Here is an 18,833-nt window from a genome sequence, read left to right as displayed (position 1 = left end):
ATATATTTTTTTTTAAAAAATATTTTTTTAGGAGATCGGAGTGAGCATGATGCGTATACAGCCGACAGCAATAGCCTTCGGCCGAAAGCCCTCGCGCATCTTCCCCTTTTACCTTTCGCCTTCGCGCGCGAGTACGATGCACAGGACACGCGGTTCTGCGCGGATTCTTTTGCCTGTGGTCTCACTACTTCAGGTACTGTCAAAAAGGAGCAAAAACGAATTCAGTGAAAACGAAACCACATGACGTGATCGTGCTCGTTGGTTAATTGAACCAATAGGATCCCCGACAGGTCACGTGGATTTGTTCACATCGATTTCATTATTGTTGTGAACGGCGAATAGATCTATAATAGAGCATCCATAGATCAACAGAACGTCAATCTTTGAAAATTTTGACCTTCAGCAAATATTCTCTTCAGTGCCTATGCCAATCGGTTTCTGTATGTTCCTTTTTAGAGCCGTATTTGTGCGCTTTGAGCTAATCGCGACGACAAAGGTGAGCGATGAGTAAATTGGTCAAGGAGCACTCGCAGTCAGAACGACAGAAAAATGAGTGGGAAAGCAGAGGGAGGGCGGAAACACACTCTGTACCCCTTAAAGAACTATACAAAAATGCACATTTGGGCTAGAACAACATGTATTTGTCTAGTTTTTTCTTGCTTGGCGCGGAGCGGAGTCGACTCTAGGGAGCCCCATCCCCCATGCCGCCACTGCTCCCAAATAAACAACCCTACCCAGGCCGAAGTTTGAACCAGGAACCATGTGATTTCTATGGTGAAAAACAAGTGTTTAAAACGTGGGGAAAACATCGAGTACTAAGTTTTATCTACTGATCGTATTTGATGCTGCAGTCGAAGTGCAATTCGAAAGACTTTCACTTCCAGTCCACGACTTCAAGAGCGCACTCACTGCAAGAGCATACTCGGAGGATGCTCACTTGAAGTATGGTCTTGCACCTTTCGGACACGGCTCGAGTTTTGGAAATGTAACCGTTCTGCGCTGCGAATGAGAACCAGACGTTAGCTTGGCCCGGGGGTACAGTTCCTAAGGTGGTCGTGGTTGAAATCGCGAAAGCTACGTATCACATGCGCATACCCAGCAACCGATGTATGACCAGAACAGCACGCTGTTTTGAATTTCTTGCAGGCAAAAGGACTTCCTCCAACAGAGAAAGTTCCAGTTCGTGAAGCGCAAAGCGATGCACAATTGAGTTTATATACAGACTTACCTGACTGCATTTCCACAAAATGTTTGAGTGATAGGCGACAAGAGAAATGACCATCGAGTACTATTACTGTATCACGACAATGCAAGACTCCACACCGCTCTTGTAACTTCGCAGAAAATTGAACAACTAGGGTGTTGAAACACATCTTCCACCTCACACACGATTTTCACCGTCCTAGTCCGTTAAAAGAAAAAGTTTTATCATCAAAATTCTCAGGTAAAATAAATACAGATTAACCTCAAGGCTTGCCATTCGTAATTATAGAGGTGGTGGAAGTGATGCCGGCAGTCGGTAGATAGACCCTGGCTCTTACGGGCTGTTGAGCCACGGGAAAAATGGATGAAAAAGACATAGGAGTCCGCAGGCTTTTTGCAGGGAGAGGCTAGAGGCATTTTTTTTTTCGGGAAGGGAGCGGCATTCGAAAAAGTGCTGCCTTGTAAAGAAAAATCGTTTCAATTTCAAGTTACGGCATTTCCTGCTGTGCCAATCTTATCTGCAATTACCAGTGGTAAGCAGTGGCGTGCCCCAGGGAGGTTGTTGGGTGTCATAACCCCCCTTTGGCCCAGTATTCCTAAAATTAAGAACGTCAAAGGCAGAGAAATATGGCAAAATGAGGACCTACTTAAAAAAAAAAGAGTTTATGTAACTCTACCCCCTTTCGAAAATCCTGGGTTCGCCACTGGCTTTTCTGTGTTTTCCCGTCACTCCAGGCGAATACCGAGATGACACTTTCCAATGACGGCAAAGGAACATTCCTCCTACTTTTTTGCCACTTTCTCCCAATGCCCTTTTACCTCATCTCCATTAACTACACGGTACAAATAATAATCTATGTTAACACAACGAAAAATAATCCTCCGCAAAACCACGTGTTTCAAGACACTGAGCGGCAATGCGCGTGAGCTGATTCCCTGATTTTTCAATGGTGCCGAGGAGAGAGATCGGTGAAAATCCGCGCCACAGATTGGAAACTACAATCTGGCAACGTCGCCGCAGTCGATGAATGTGGGAAGAGGGGGCACTAGGCTGGCGGGCGCGCCAAAATCAGCTGAGGCAGGCCGGAAAAGGCAATTTAACCGCCAATGCAAAAAAAAAAAAAAAAACATCCGTGCGAATACAAAGGTCGCCCACGGAATCCATGTTCTCGGAATTTTTCCTTCACTTTTTACACCTTTATGACGCCACATGGGATACACGTTTCCTTTTCTCTCTTTCTTCCATTTCCTTTGTTTCGTCCAAGAAAGGGGGGGGGGTTAGTTTGGCGTCGCCATGACAACTGCCAGCGCTAAAGAGAGAGCGCGCGCGCGCGGTACATGCAGCGGCTCGATAGGGTCGTTTTCTCACCTGCCTTCCGCTGTTTCGTGACGCACGTACCCCACTGGCATTTCCGGAGGAGAAGCGGAAGGCGACGGACAAAGTGAAGCATCTCGCATCCTCAGTCAGTTCGTACGTATCTCTCGAGCTGCGAGGATCGTGAAATGAAAGAGTTAAACGCGTGATACGTGGGGCATCGCCGGCCGGCGCCTCGGATCGGTGAGTACAAGCAAAGCTATTTCTGTTTCGTCCAGATCGTTGCTACACGCTCGCTAATCCAGTGCTTTACCGCCACTTCCTATGCTGTCTTGCATCTGACAGCCTCTACACATATTACACAACGCTCTGGATTACATACAGCAGGTTAGGAAGGCTACACAAGGTGTTCGTGAGACTTCCGCATGGACTCTTCCGCCTGCAGCCTACATACGCAATGCACACGCACTGCCGTCATGTTACACTATTAACCCGTTCACTCGAGAAGGCCATTCTATGGGTCTAAAAACGGAGTAACTAGCATAATAAAACCTGAAAATGCATTGGAACAGTTACAGTAGGTGTAGTGGTTAACGCTGTTGCCTTGTAAACAGTGCTTGAAGTGATGGGATGCCATCCCCAGTTGAGAAAATGTGCGTAAAACACCTCCAAATTAGCCCACTTCGAGCACTGTTAGTAACCACACTTCACAGTGCAGTGATTCCAATCAAACTGTAGGCCATGTCCTGATTAGCATACTTGTGCATCTTAATACGAACTTGTACTATATCTTTCATTTGTTCTTAATCTGCTCAAGTATATATCTCTTAAAACAATTTCAGTGCTGTGGTAGTATACATCCATGGAATAACAAAGATCATGCATACATTTCCATGCATCTCTACACTGTTCTCAAACTAAGTACGCTTCAGAAATTATATTTTGCCTACATAGGTAAAATACTGTTAACACTTTCACCTTTAAGGGGGAGAGGGACAATTTCCCCTAGGTCCTTCTCTCCAAGGCAGCTGGAAGCACTGTTGCCAACTTAGCTCTTTTGAGGCCAGATCTGGCTCTTTCGTGCACTCGCTTGGCTGTGAACTGTGGCGCCCACCCCCTGCTCCACTAGCCCCGGACAGAGACCAAGTTTTGCCATGCGTATACATTTTGCACGTGACGTGATATTATTATATTGGCTGCGTCGTCTTACTCCCCCCCCCTACCTCCCCAGCTACTTTTATATAGCGCCTTGACTGAGGTGAAGATGACAATATTGTTATAATCCTTTATTTTCGATTCATACAACCATCCGTCGATTTTTGAGATGGGTGATGCCGTCAGATCTAGGTGAAAACTAAGAATAGATTGTCATCACTTTAAAGTTACCGGTAATAGCAGAGCCCCCCTCCCCACCCTCTTGACAACTAAAATTACCATGGGAGGCACTTCATAAATCTAACTCCTTGAAAGTCAACTTAGCTCAATTTAAGGTGAAATTTAGCTCTTTTATGCACATTAGGTTTGGCAACACTGCCAGGATGGCTGTAGGAGGCAAGGAGAAATACATTATGCTTATATGAGAATTATTTTACTCGTTTTCTTGGAGATATCAAACTTCCGATGGCAGAAAAAAATATATGATCGGGTAAAGGATCCATTAAAGATGATATTTGCGCTAGAAATACTCGAAACTCCCATTTATTTAGCCGTAGCTTCAGTTTGAAGTTCTCTCTCCATAAGGAATACATGGGATTCTGTAAGTACATATTCATCATATTTTTCAAACATGGTATCTAGCTTAATAATCAACTTTAAAAACTGCTTCCACTTGCAACATGGGGAGAAATTCATACTCTCAAATTATGCGTGGATTTTCTTTAGTAGCAGTGCCAATTCCGACGATATTTAAATAAATGCATGCCTGGTGCGAAATTGTCCCACCTCACCTTAAGCATAAACTTTTGGGTTGAATGGGATCTTAATGACCGGCAACATTTTTTCGTCCTACACCCCAAATTTTATTTACAACTTTTAACTAGCACTATCGGAGCAAACCCTCTGAAGGTATGCAATGTTCGGCCATATAAAGACTAGGCAAAACCAAAGTTACAAGCTCCCCATTCAAGCTTCTCACAGAACCACCTCGCTGTCAGAAACAAGACTGACTTTTCTGATTCTCAGCTCACATCTCCTTCTAACAGAGCCCTTGGTTGCCCATTCTTTGCTCACTTTCCTTGAGGAATTTCTAAACTTCTCACACTGAACCAACTGCAACCTCGCAAGTAATTTTTTTGACTTCGTTTTTAGGTCCACTTTATACACAAAAATGTTAATCGGGACTGGACCTACAGTTTAAAGTGGGATCTGAACCACTATATATCTCCACTGGATATCAAACTCAGACCCCTGGATTACAAGGCAGTGACACTTTGCAAGTAAAGAATGCCTTATCTGGCATAGCTGCAGCCATAAGAATAACACAAGTCTGTGGCCTAATACTTCGCTGAGCAGGGAAAGCTCTCTCCCTCGTTAGCTCATGGATTGTTTCCATTTATGAACATAACTTCACTAAAGTGGCAATTATTAATCACCTGGTTCATGTACGTGGTGTGCAGTAACAAAGCATGAACAGAAAGGGTAGATGCTGCCTGCCTACCTTAAAATTGTACTACCTTTGTAAGTGAGAAATTAAAATGAAATTTTAAAAGTCACATTCAAGGAAAGTTGATCGTGTAGAAAAAGATTCATGTAAGTTCCTTGGCCAAAAAGAATGTCCTGAATCTGCCATTGCCGTTTCACTGCACACTTGGGCTCCCTGCAGTCCTGCTGCACTGGAAGAAGCTAAACTCTTTATTGCAGTTGAGTGATCATTTCAAATCAGTATTTTCTGAACTAAACAAGTGTGACAGTTTTGAATCAGTCTTCACAGAAATAAGCAAGCATATTGTAACACATGCAAGCAAGCAATATAATTTCCCATGATCGTGATTAGCCAAAAGTGGCAGAGTGCAACGTTCAATAACTTAATCAATCAAAATATAACTTCCCATTACAAACACATGCGAAAAATATTTATTTTTTGTCAGCCAATGTAATCACATTACCTACAAAAAATTATATTGTACACTTTCTTTTAACTTTTAAAATACTTTATTTCTTGTTTTACAATTTGTGGTCAGAAGTTTACCTTAATGTATGTGCAGATAATTCACCATTATTCAACAGCGTTATACTGATTGTGGGCCCACCTGTTGGCTAACCTACTTTTTGCTACATAGGTCTCTCTGTCCACCAATCGTCTTGGAGGGGGGGCTCATTGAGTGTCAACAACCTCAGTTGCGAAGTAGAAGCTGTAGGGGTAACATCATTCTCCTGTTATGTTGCCAAGCATATGCCTGTTAGTTGTTTTTATTAACTTGTTTGTACAGTGTTTGGGTATTTTGTGTACTAATTTTCCACACTTAGTGTACTATTGTACAACTGTTATTCAACTCTCTCTCTCTCCCGTTTGACAGTATGTTTGGCAACATGCTGTGTATCTGATGCTCATTTGTTTTGTTCTGTCAGGAACTTTTAGTGCCTTTTGACTTGATTGTGACTTGAAAATGCCCGTTGTCAGTCGAAAATAATTCAACTTATCGCTGATTCGTTGTTTCCCAGCCACCAGCTGGAAATGCGGTCAGTTTAGTAATCAACATATTCCTGATCCCAGTCAACCCTGGTCTACTTTCTTGAAAAATGATACAAGTTTTTGAAAAGGTGAACGCAAGAAAGCATTGAAGTTTTGAAACCACCTCATTTATTTGGTAGTAGAAAAGTGCAAGATCAAAATGGGGAAGAGAATGAGATTGCAAGTTTTGTGGTGCATACAGAAAAAACAGCAACAAGGCTGTGGCTTTAAAATTCGAAGTTGATGTGGCAAGGATAGAGAATGGCTGAAGCAAAAAGAGAACCTGTTCATGACAGTTTCATGCGTCAGAAACAGTTTATGAGGAAGTTATTATTTCTCGTGCAACAAATTACAAATGTTACGGTTCCCATGTGATGATAGGTAGTACAAGCTTGATCACTGCCAGAAATCTGCCACTTTGCTCTGTAGCAGAAGAGCACGAGATCAAGATGGGGAAGAGAAGGTGAAAAATTGTGGGAAATGGGCATTTCACTTTTAGAAATAAGCATGTGCAGTTTCTTGTAGGTGTTGGAATCATTCCGTGTACAACATGAGCAGGCAGGCTGCAAAAAATGTTATGGGCTCTGAACTGAAAGAACCCAAGAAAAAAAGGAGTTCATTTTCCCCTGCCAGAGGAAGCATTCATAGTCTTTCTGTAGAGGAAAATAAAACCTGTGCAATCATGGAGAAATCCAAATTTTCCCATGGAAACTCCAATTAAAAATTTGTATTATTCTAAACAAAGTCTAATCTAAGTCACTGTACCAATTAAATTAATCAAACGGACCTCCGTCAAGAAAGATGTACAGTAATTATTTCCTTTCTTGTTCAAACTTATTTGGATTGTCTGACATAATTTTTGAAATGGCAGTCACATTACGAGGAGTCAACAACATTTCAACTTATCCACCAATTTCAAACAGGTCAGACCGCTCGTAATCGTCTGAGCATCATAGGAAGTTCAATTTTAGACTGATACCATTTTCACTCATATACTGTCATTGGTATTTTCCACTTGTTTTAGTATGTCCAGTAGGCGACACAGGTGATGAACTTTATAACACTCATAACATTGTATACCAATGTTCGACATGGTTAATTAAATTTGTCAGTCATCATATGTTTCCAACTCTCAAAAATATCAAAAGATATAAAAGCATGTTGTAGATAGAAATAGTGAAGACATACAAAACAGTGAAAAAAAAAAGTCAACCGTCAAGTAAGTTGCTTATCAGTAATATAATTACTAAGGAAACAAAGGCCACAGTCAACAACACCCTCAATGATGTTTTGCAGATCACAGACAACACTGTACTACAATGGCTATTGTTCACACAACCCAAGTACTGTCAGGCTTGTGCATTGCCTTGTATTTTTTTTTTTCCAACATTGACAAGTAGACTACTGGTGCATGAGGTGCAAAGATTGAGGCCTTTATCTTACATGAATCTGCCTTTTAGTCAAGGATATGTGGCTCTTGCACCACCTCTTGAAAATGCAGTTCACTATCAAAGTTAGGCGCCAGCTCTGAAAATAAGGCGCCAGGAAACCACCTATTAGCAATTGTGCATACTACAGTATTGAAAAAACTAAATATGCTGACCAAGGCAGACATTTATTTTATTATAAAACATAAACTAAATGTAACGTTTCAACCTTCTAGCAAGGTCTTCTTCAGACTCTGCACCAAGTACAAATGTAACAAGATACAAAACAGGACGATATATATACACAAAAATAACTCCCCTCCAGACTATTAGAAAGTTGTTCTGGAACATTCTAGCAGGTGGCTTTCCCTTGTCCCTAGAAGGTTGAATCGTTAAGTTTAGTTTATGTTTGATAATAAAATAAATTTCTGCCTTGGTCAGCATATTTAGTTTCTCAATATCATGAAAACAAGGCTTAATGGTTGTATAATACTACAGTATGTTTCAAAAGTAGCGCAATCCACACTTTGAAAATGTATATCATGAAAATCGTAAAAGATATTTACACCGGGTTTTCTGCACTAAACCAATCCTGTAGGCTATCACTGGGTTCATAAATTTATGTTAGCATTTTTCTAATAAAAGCAATTGCATTATTTTAAAAAAACATTCTTAATTTGCTGGAAACATCTGAGAACTAATTTTCAACAATAAATACCAACACTTAAAAGCAATTTGTGGGATCATATGTTGGTGTTTGACTAGTTTTAAAACAGTGAGGTACAGCAGAAGCAGGGAATTTTTAAAACCTCTTGCACATGAGTGTAAGAATGAGTAGTAAAATACTCTTCAGCAATGCACATGCACTGCTCCAATGAATACGCCATGCTGAATCAATTCAAAAAAAAGGCACAGTAGAAGCGAAAGTGAGCGAAGAGAATTCAATGTAACCAGGGGCAATCTTGATTTACAATTTTTCACATAAATGTATAGCCAATACTTAAGACACATGTTGCATGCGACTGTTGGCAATATTTCGAGCTGCTTGTGTTGCCATATATGGAGATATGTCCCAAAAATGTTACTTATCCATAAAATCACAAGTCAAAAATTCATCAAATGTTGCACATGACCAATATTGGTCGAAAATGACAGACTGACATGGCATCAATCATCAAATGTCTAATTATGACCCTTCGATAATTTCTTACATATTTTTCTTACTCAGAAGTTCATTTCTGAAAAAAATTGAATGTTTCTTTCCGTCAGTTATTAATTTATATAATTTTCTGTACGGAGTGAACTGATAATTTTAAGCATTGAAAAATATCTCAATGGATAAGGCTTTATAATGCAGAAAACCCAGAGTAAATATCTCTTACGGTTTTCATGATATACATTTCCAAAGTTTGGGTTGTGCGTCTTTTGAAACACTCTGTATAAGATGCTGAGCTTCATGGTATTCAAAACATCGTTAAATTATTTGAGAAAGCAGGATTTTTCTAGCCCTGACTATCACCATTCGTAAAAAAAAAAAAGGTCAAGGGAACAGAGTGATTACAGAGGAAAATTGTTCAGGTTTCAAATGTTATGAATGAACCAAAACAAAAATTTGTTTATTTTTCTATCTAGGAAGATTACTTTGCAATAGTATGTGGAAATTCCATTGTTAATACACAACATGGGTATGAAAACATTTAAAATCCCCCCCCAAAGGCCTATGATGCCCTCCCCCAAAAAAGATAGAACCCCCCCCTTTTTTGTGCCGAATTATTTACTCAAATTATTTTGGGCACACAAAATTTGCAGAACAATATAATACAGACATATAACATACAAAACTGCCCAGGCTCACTGCCATTGTTAGTGTAACTAAACCTTATTCTTAGCAGTTTGTCTGCTTGACTAACCTTGTATTAATGGGAACAGCATGCCCCCACTCAACTGTGTCGAGCATAAGACACAATTGGTGTTGAAAGAATAAATGAACTGGTTTCTCTTGTATTAAAAATACATGCCTGTACACTTACGTATTGGGCTTGAATGCTCATTTCCTAGATGTCTCATTTTTTCAAGTCTGAGCTGGAAAAATATGATGAACGTAAATGGAAATGGAAAAAAAATTAAATGAACTTACCAAAGCCTGTTCTTCATCTGGAGCAAACGACCTGAGTTTGCTGTAATATTGAAACCTATTGTAGGAAATAGCAGTTGATTCATCCAATCCACCAAGAAAACTGGTTGGTTCTTGTTTATAATGGTATGGTCTCCTGTAAGAAACAACAGGATGCTTTTTAGATACAACTGCACTTTTGTACTAATGAAAAGTGCAATTAAAATTAACTTTAAAAACAAATTACCAATACAAAATTAATATTGCTGTAACTCAACTGATCCACAAGGGGACAATTCTTATCAGGTTTCGTCATCTCCCTGCAGACTGAAGGGCTCTCTATTTCCAAGACAATGCAATGTACATTTCAAATTCAACTATTAAAGCATGCAAGGTTGCTACCAGAGCACTGCAAAGTCGGGCTTTTGCCTACCCGTGCTTCTTGCCCCGCGAGAACAGGTTTACCTGCTCCCCAGCCCATGGCAACGAGTCGACTTGCATCTTTACCCGGGTTCCTCGTCTTCAAGGTGCTCTGCACTTACAAGGTAACTGGGCATTCAACAAGACCCGGGCTCCTGCAAAAACCTGCTAGAAGGAAACAGCCCCCCGGCAATGTGTTGCTCCAGGCGTTTCTTCACCATGTGGACAGCTGCAGCCAGTGTTGCCTATTTAAGTAGCTCCTAAATCCTACGAAGTCCTAGGAGGAGATCTCTGCTCCAAGGAGAATTTATATACTTAGCAATTTCAGTTCAGTGTAAGCAGTTTTTATCTTATTGCCAGGAAATGCACGCAATATTACAGCTTCATTTATTTAAATGAATGATCGAGCAAACAAAAAACTCCTCATCAAAAAGTAATTGTTTTTCATTGCATGATTTCTTAACCAGGCACGCAGTTGCACAACCACAGGGGGGGATTGCTCATTAACTTTCGATGAAAATGAAGTCTAGCAGGGTTGGGTTAGTGGGGCAAACATTAAAGTACAAGAAAAACTAGGCTAAAGGATACTCAAGATGGAATTAGTTTTCATATTTTTCTTGTATTTTCCTTCCAGATGGCAAAGGGCACCTGCAGAGGGGAACGGAGGGGCAATTGCAACCTCTTGATTTCAAATTTTATGAAAGTAGAAATATATTATAATATATTATACAGTCTCATCAAGTTCAATGCCGTAGCTAGGGGGTAGCGGGAGTCTGTCCTGGGAGCCGAACGATCTAAATGAAAAACGTTTTAAAACAGAGAATGCCATGGCGGCCCAATGCCAACATTGCTGTCAATGTTGGTTTGTTATGAGATTAATTAATTGATTATGTAATGTATTTAAATATGCATTAAAGAAACTTTGAATACGTACACAATTTAGTGTTAACATGTTGCATATGTATTTTCTTATTTTACGTCGCTCCATGTTGCATATGTGAAAAGAAAATATTGTACATGAAAATTTTACATGCCATATGAACATTCGAAATGCAATTATCATGCACTTTCTTTCTTTCTTTCAAAAACAGTTTGTGTGCTTTTTTTTCCATTATTAGCTAATGTGAAATTAAGGTGTTTTTGAAAAAATATTTCAAATCCTTTGTTTCAACACAAATGGGTTAGAACAGTCTTCTATCCACCCACTTTTTGCATGATTTATGAAAATAATAATGCCTTTGATGTTACTTTCTTACTATTATTGTTATTGTTGGCATGTTTATCCAGGTACTTGCCCTCCAAAAGAAAATTCGTGGTTGCGCCTCTGCAGACCCATAGCCAGAATTGATTGGCGGCGTGGAGGACTCTCATGGGTTATCAGGGAGGGCTTCATAAACCAAGTCCATTTTCAAAGGTTTAATAGTATTATATGAAAGTAAATTATATGTGTGTGTTGTGTGTGTAATCATTAAGTTAATATAGGACACAGAAAATCTAGAAATATCGTTCAAATACTTACAATATATTTTCAGTATCTTCCCATTCATAGCTGAAGCCTAGAGAAAATATTCTAATTACTACCTTCTACTTTGACTTCAGCTCGTAAATCAAATGAAAAAAATTTACGCCTATCTGTTCTTTGTATTCTGTAAATGTAACCTTTATCAAGTTTTGAGTAAAATAACATTTGCAGTCTACATTTTCACTCGTCACTGCAAACAAATTTTACAAAATAGTTAAACCAAACTTCAGAAAGAGGGGGAAGGATAACGGCAATGCTCCTGGACCCTGCCTGGCTACGGCTCTGGTGTTCGCAGTAGAACAATGTGTTGCTCTACTCGTGACCTCGGCGTCGAACGTGACATGTTCCAGTAGTGCCCTGGATTATTGGTTGCTTACGACATATTCTTATGGAGCCTATACCACGGAAAACCTATTTCAATGTGTGTGGGGGCAAAAGTAGCAACATTCTTAAATCTGATTTCTTTGGCGATGTGGCTTATGAATCTTTGAGTTCCCTTTCTAAGAAGTGGACATTATTGCAGTTGGCAACACTGCAGACAGGTGTGCGACCGGTGCAATTTCTACTCAAAACAAGTACGTCATGCAGAGGGAGGGGCCTGCAGTTGATGGAAAGAACGAACTGAGACCTACTAGGTATCGCAAGACTGTGAGTACCTGGCGGGTCTACAATGCCTGCCAGGAACGATCTGGGAAGGTGGGCAGACAAGCTGCTCAAACGAGGGTGTTGCGCAGGTTGCATGACATTCTGGGAGCAATTTTTGCTAACGGGTTTGCTCCAGGTCTTGTGCAGGTCTCTGGTTGCTACAAATAATTATCTTAAACAACTTTGCACTTCTTCTCAGTCATTATATATATTAACCTTTAATGGAAGGAATCTTTTTATGCTGTAAACGCTATTTGGATCGTCGCTGGTGTAGTGGTAATATTATTGCTTTGTAATCCAAAGATCTGAGGTTTGACACCAGTGGTTCAGATCCTACTTTAAACTGTAGGTCCAGTCCCAATTAGCCTATATGTGCTTAAAATTAACAAACCCGGAGGATTTCAGATGAACACTTTTCAAATGTGCAGTGACAAAAAAAAATGCATAAGCAAACCTATCATATGGAGAATTGAAGTTGTTGTCTTTTTAATGAAAAATTCACTCTTGTGGGGAGTAAATATCTTCCTTCTCTCTCCTAACAAGTGTTGTTAGAAGAAAAGAAAATGGAAATTTTACCTGAAATATGTTCAATTTTGGTGAGTCTGTGAGGTCCAACCAATTTTAAATGACTTTTAATTTTGCAGCCAGGTTTGAAACTACACCTTGATATTTAGGCATGATTTCGTGACTATTACGTAACAGTCCAGTCACCCAAATATGATTTAACTGCAACCAGTTACAAGCCTCAGTGGCAGAGTTGTCAGCATTAATATGCTACCAGGTTGAAACCCTGGTCAGGCATTATGTGTGTTCCTTCATCATTCATCCTCATCATTATGATTAACCCAAGAGAGAGGAAAGCATCATAAAATAACCAAAACAAAGAGCACACAGATAGGTGTCAAAACTAGTGAATGAGACTGGGACCAGACCAAACAAAGAAATTCAATTATTTGTTAGGAGAATCATATTTTGTAAGCCAAAATTTGTAGTTCAGAATAATGATCAATAGTGTAAGGAACACAAAGTTGTCAGTGCTTTGAAGACAGATACCGGATTCAAATAACAAATTATTTGTGCTGAGTTTCATCACATATACATTTCAATGATCACGATTAAGCTAGCAGAGCATAAAATTGGTTAACCAAAGAAATGTAAATTGTCCAATATGAGAAATTATTAAAAAGGTGCAAGATAATAAACAAATTGTACATTATGTTTATAAAGATCAGAAAATGCAGTCACCAAATATGGTAGACTCAGTAAGTTACGAAAATAAAAACTATAGTCATATTTTGCTGCCACTGAACAATCATAAAGCTTACCTCTGAAAATGCCGTGGTGCATCACCCCTTGGTGGAAGATCCAAGGGAGACTTTGGTGCTGCAGCCGCTTCACAATCTGTGGTTTCATACTCTAGGAATAATCCTCCATGGCCACTGAAATGGAGATGAAACATGATGGATATCATCCAATAGACAAGTTCTACAACAGCCGGGAAAAAGAATAATGTTTCCAACAACATAGAAGCTTGTCCTTACTGGAGTTGACTAATATTCCTGGAAGGTTTATTTATAAACAGTTGCGCTAAATGTTTTTTTTTTTAATACCAATACAACAAAAATTTTGTTGCGTCTATCTAATGCCATATTACGAGGGTGAATCAAATATGAATGAGCCTTGATTGGCTAAGCGTCGGAATGGGTAGCAGGGTGTGATTGGGCATGTGCGGCCGGTAGGTGGGGCTGTCGTGAGTCAGGAATCAGAACAGCCGGCATGTCGCATGCTTCGTTTAGTAGCTCTCACAATGAGTGAGCAGTGTGTGCCAGTGTCTGTTGCGCAACGCATAATCATCAAGTTTCTCACCCAGGAAAACGTCAATCCGGCCGAAATTTACCGGAGACTGCAGGCCCAGTTTGGGAATGGTACCCTCTTGTGGGCAAGAGTGAAGGTGTGGTGTAAGGAATTCCAGCAATGCCGTGAACGTGTTGAAAATGAAGTGCACCCCCGTCGTCCTCACACCAGTGTGACGAATGACAACATGGCTCGTGTTCGTGAGCTTGTCGAGGATTGCCGAGTCACTGTGAAGCAAATTGAGGCAGAACTTGGTGTGAGCTATGGAAGTGTCCAATCAATCATCACAAAGCACTTGGGCTTCCACAAAATCACAGCTCGGTGGGTTCCCAAGCTGCTGAATGTTGCTCAAAAAGATGACCGAGTTCGCATTGCTTGCCAGCTTCACACTCGTTTTGACGTGGAAGGGGAAGCGTTTTTGCATTGCATCGTTACCTGTGACGTGACATGGGTGCATCATTATACCCCAGCATCCAAGCGTGCCAGCTTGGAGTGGAGGAGGAAAGGCGAAGGAAACCCCGTGAAGGGCAAAGTTCGGTTGTCTGCGGGGAAGGTGTTGGCCAGGGTGTTTTGGGACTGGAGGGAGATTCTACTGGTGGATTTCTTACACAAACGTCGGACCATCAACGCACCCTACTACTGCGGCCTCCTGGATCAAGTTAAGGTGCAGTATCGACGCAAACGACGAGGCTGTCCCATCCGCCAGGTCTTGTTCCCCCACGACAACACCAGACCCCATACAGCAGGTGTTACGTGGCAGAAACTGGTAGAAATGCACTCGGAACTGCTTCCGCATCCACCATACAGCCCAAACCTTACACCATGTGATTTTCACCTGTTCGGACCCCTCAAAGAAGCACTTGGGGGCGAGCGATTTGCACAAACGATCAGGTGGAAACCTTTGTGCGCACCTGGTTGGCTACCCGCCCAGCTTCATTCTACGAGAACGGCATCAAGAACCTACCACAACGTTGGGCAAAAATGTATCACTAAGGGTGGAGACTATGTAGAAAAATAGGATGTGGCAATGTCTCTGTTTCCTTCAATAAATTTTGTTTTTCCGCACAAGGCTCGTTCATATTTGATTCACCCTCGTAAGTAGTATGGCATTATGCATTTTATTTGCAATGGATGAAAATACATTTTATATCACAGAACTGTACTCATTGTTCATTGTGGAGGACAGTTATAATCACTGAAGACAGATTTGTGATTAGCTGCTTCCACTGATTTGGTTTATTTTACTTTGCTTTTCTGTCACTTCACTTTTGGCTAATTGCGAAGACAAGGATGAGTAAATGATATGATGAAATTAATGAAGGGACACTCATAACATGGCTGGGATTTGAACCAGACACCTCTGGCATCGTAGCACGCTGTGTTAACCACTCTGCCACGGAGTTCGCCTTGGGTGCTTCCAGCATTCATAAGAGAAACAATAATGAATTTAGCATGCAAAATTTAGTTGTAAAACAAGTAAACTATTTTGCAATTTGGCCAAAAACTGTTATATTTGCAATGGACTTATCTCTTTTATTTTTTGATATAATATGTTCAGTACATTTGACAAAAATACATAACTTACTCATAGCTGGTCTTGCTTCCTCTGCTACCATCTGATGACAACAATGGGTGCGATTCATACTCGGAATCAAATGTATCAGTTTTTCTGGGGTGATAGGTCGACCTTTTTGACTCAAGTATGTAAGTCATACTGGAAAAAAACGATACAAAATAACCCTTTAATAATACATGTGCAATAGGTATACGAGAAAGTGAAAAATTAAATATTACAGTCAAGACCAATAAACTTACAGATAAATAAACAAAGAATGCAGTATACCAAACTAACCCCTGTATTTCACTATTTTGAATTTTTTTATACCAAAAAAAAATTCTTGCTTACTGGTGACTGGGGTAAGTGTAAAATACTTTCAGTATGTTTTTGTTGCTTGCTGTTATTACTTAGGCAATTAGTTTTAATGTCTCTCTCCATAAAAATATTTGAACCTACTTGCAAGAAGCAGGTTCGGTTTGGCAGTTAGATTTGCCAAAATGAAATCATGCAAATATTGCCATCCTGTTGTGCAAGAACTTGTGGCTTTGGGATGTATCCTTACTCCGTAAATAAATTTTCCCATGCTCCAAAAACTTTGACATTGTCTTAAAATGTGGGGAAAACATTAAATCTGATACCTTTGAAAATAGTCGTGTTTCAACCCATCTGCTTTCCTGGGAAGAGGGGGGGGGGGGAGTTAATTCTAACTATGGGTCTGGTTGCAACTGTAAGTTTCACATTAGTCAAAGTTCATTTTTCAGTCCACTTAATGCAAGGACTGGACCTACAGTTTTCAGTGATATCCAAACAACTGTGCCCCCTCCCCCCATACCTGGCATTCCTTGATTACAGGTTGACAGCATTATTACCAGTGGCGCAGCATGGGCAGCTGGGTTTGCAATAAAGCATCATCATCCATGCAGTTTTTAGCTAGAAAATTAGATGCCTCACTATGCAACAAATGTTTTGAACTCTGGTGTTTTATACCTTTCGGCATGACACAAATCATTATAAAACCTACCTGAATCACAAGCCTCTGGACAACAGTAGACGTTATTGTTCTGAATGATCCAACTAATGATTGATTTGGTTTATTTTACTTCGCTTTTCTACCTCTTTTGGTTAATCGCGAATATGAATATGAGTGATGATGATATTGATGAAGGGACACTCACCAAGAACACCCGTGCTCACCCCGGGATTCGAAGCACGGGCCTCTGTCATCTTGGCGCGCTGTGCAAAACACTCTGACACGGAGGTGGGCGGATGATCCAACTATCGTACGCTCTACTAACATAACAGTGCCGATTAGTAATTCAGACCACTGTTTATTACGTCTTGAGAATGTTGATAAACATTTTAAAATAATTTTGTCCAGAGACCATTCGATGTTAAGAGTTTTCAAATGAATGCTAAACATTTCCATTGACACAATATTAAGCAGTTACATAATAACTAAAAAATAATAACCCGCAAAACTATTATTTTTTTATTATTATTAAGTGGTAGAGCAGCCACAGGCTGAACTTCTACCACGAGGACTTCAGCAACTTATTTGACAAAAACTGTGTTGATCTTTTAGTTTTTAATGCACATCGCTGTTCGTGCGATAAATTATACAATGCAGTGGCCATTAAGAAGTGCTATATTTCGGTTTGGTAAAGTTACGTCAGTCAATATTGCGTATTGTAGCAACACATAGCACGAGTGGCACGAGCGCGAAGAACCGGGTAGAAATTCTACCGCTGTCATCTGCTTCAGAAGGCAGGAAGGGTCACGTGAACCAATCACATAGCCCTGTGCTCCATACGCGGGCGTAAGAGAGAGCATTTGGGTGCGTGCTTTAGAGATCCAAGCTTTCCCTCCAGAAAGGCAGCAAGGAATATAGGGTCCTGTACGCCGAACCTGCTCGGCGTACGGCCAGGAAAGGCATTTAAAAAAAATGCTAGAACGAGTGTTGTTAGTGGAGTGTTGCAAGCGGATCGCGAGAAATAGCTATTATAATGCCATGAAGGTCAGACATATATGAAATTAGTCAAGATTTACTTTATATTTACAGCATTTACGCATTTTTTAAATATTAACTCTGGGAACGCCGGGCGTACGGGCATACTATAACGCTACGCCACTGATTATTACTAGTATTTATCATTGTCTTCATTTTCCTAAGTGCCAAGATAATTCACCAACTACGTTCTTGTTCACAAGTAGTTTCCCGAGCAGCAGAGTGTAGTGTTCACATTTGCTTATAATGGGACTTGCCTTGCACTTTGAATTCCGAAACAATCCATCAACAAGGAATGATTTTCTGTTCATTACTGTTGTCCCCTTTTTTTTCTTTTTTACTTTAAGAACAGTTTAATCGTAACCAGTGCTAGAAATGAAAATTTTTAGCTGGAGGTGTGCTTGGTCGAGTTTGGAGATAGGTGGAGGGATCAACATGGAGACATACTAATGCATATTATACTAGGTGGGGGTGCTTTATGAAAATTTTCAAGGAGTTTTATGACTTATTTTTTAACTGGGGCATAGTACCGCCCTCTTTTGCCCCCACTTCGAGCACGGATCATAACCGCGAAAACACTGATTAGAAGGAAATACATGTTTATCGAGTTGGATTTGTCTATCTTGCATCAGATAATGTGACAATCATTTCCACAGAATAATTTTAAGTGGAAACGTCTGTAAAATATAGTTGACATTCGCAACGGAAAGGAATTAACTCTTTGACGAATGAAGTACGCAACAAGTAGTAAGTAGTTGGATAAGAAATTAAAATTTCGATACCGTTAACAATGAAAAACTCAGTGACACGTTTACCTATTATGTCACACTAAAAGAACAATTATAACGAACACCCTAAAGCATGCCAAATATATTTTATAATTTACTGATTTCAGTAATTTGACTTACTTGCTCATCTCACGATTTATCTCTTGCGGCTCACATGTTTTACCCGACCGGCAACTCCGTGAACTGAAACTAGAGTAGTATCAGCTGTTGAAGGAACTTAAATGAAAAAATTGTAAGAAAATAGCATAATTTTGTAAAAAATTGTATTTTATCATATTGTTATATTTATCACGTACCGTTTTTAGTGTTAAAA

At 40.0% G+C, this 18,833-nt stretch overlaps 1 protein-coding gene across 1 annotated transcript in view; it reads right to left on the bottom strand.

Annotated features, from left to right (window-relative positions):
• Positions 1–18,714, bottom strand: part of LOC146000457 (neutral amino acid transporter 9-like) — a 161,934-nt gene extending 143,220 nt beyond the window's left edge. The window contains exons 1-4 of the mRNA XM_083138115.1: positions 18,641–18,714; positions 15,755–15,883; positions 13,641–13,754; positions 9,753–9,885 (exon numbers count right to left, since the gene is read on the bottom strand). Coding sequence (XP_082994241.1) covers positions 9,753–9,885; positions 13,641–13,754; positions 15,755–15,883; positions 18,641–18,648 — 384 coding nt within the window. The 5' untranslated portion in view covers positions 18,649–18,714. The remainder of the gene's footprint in view (positions 1–9,752; positions 9,886–13,640; positions 13,755–15,754; positions 15,884–18,640) is intronic.
• Positions 18,715–18,833: the final 119 nt, after the last annotated feature.

This window comes from Lepisma saccharinum, chromosome 16 (assembly GCF_977018435.1).
Source record: "Lepisma saccharinum chromosome 16, izLepSacc3.1, whole genome shotgun sequence".
NCBI classification, from domain to species: Eukaryota; Metazoa; Arthropoda; class Insecta; order Zygentoma; family Lepismatidae; genus Lepisma; species Lepisma saccharinum.
The sequence above is the reverse complement of the archived record's forward strand: the minus strand, read 5'-3'. Positions and strand labels throughout refer to the sequence as shown.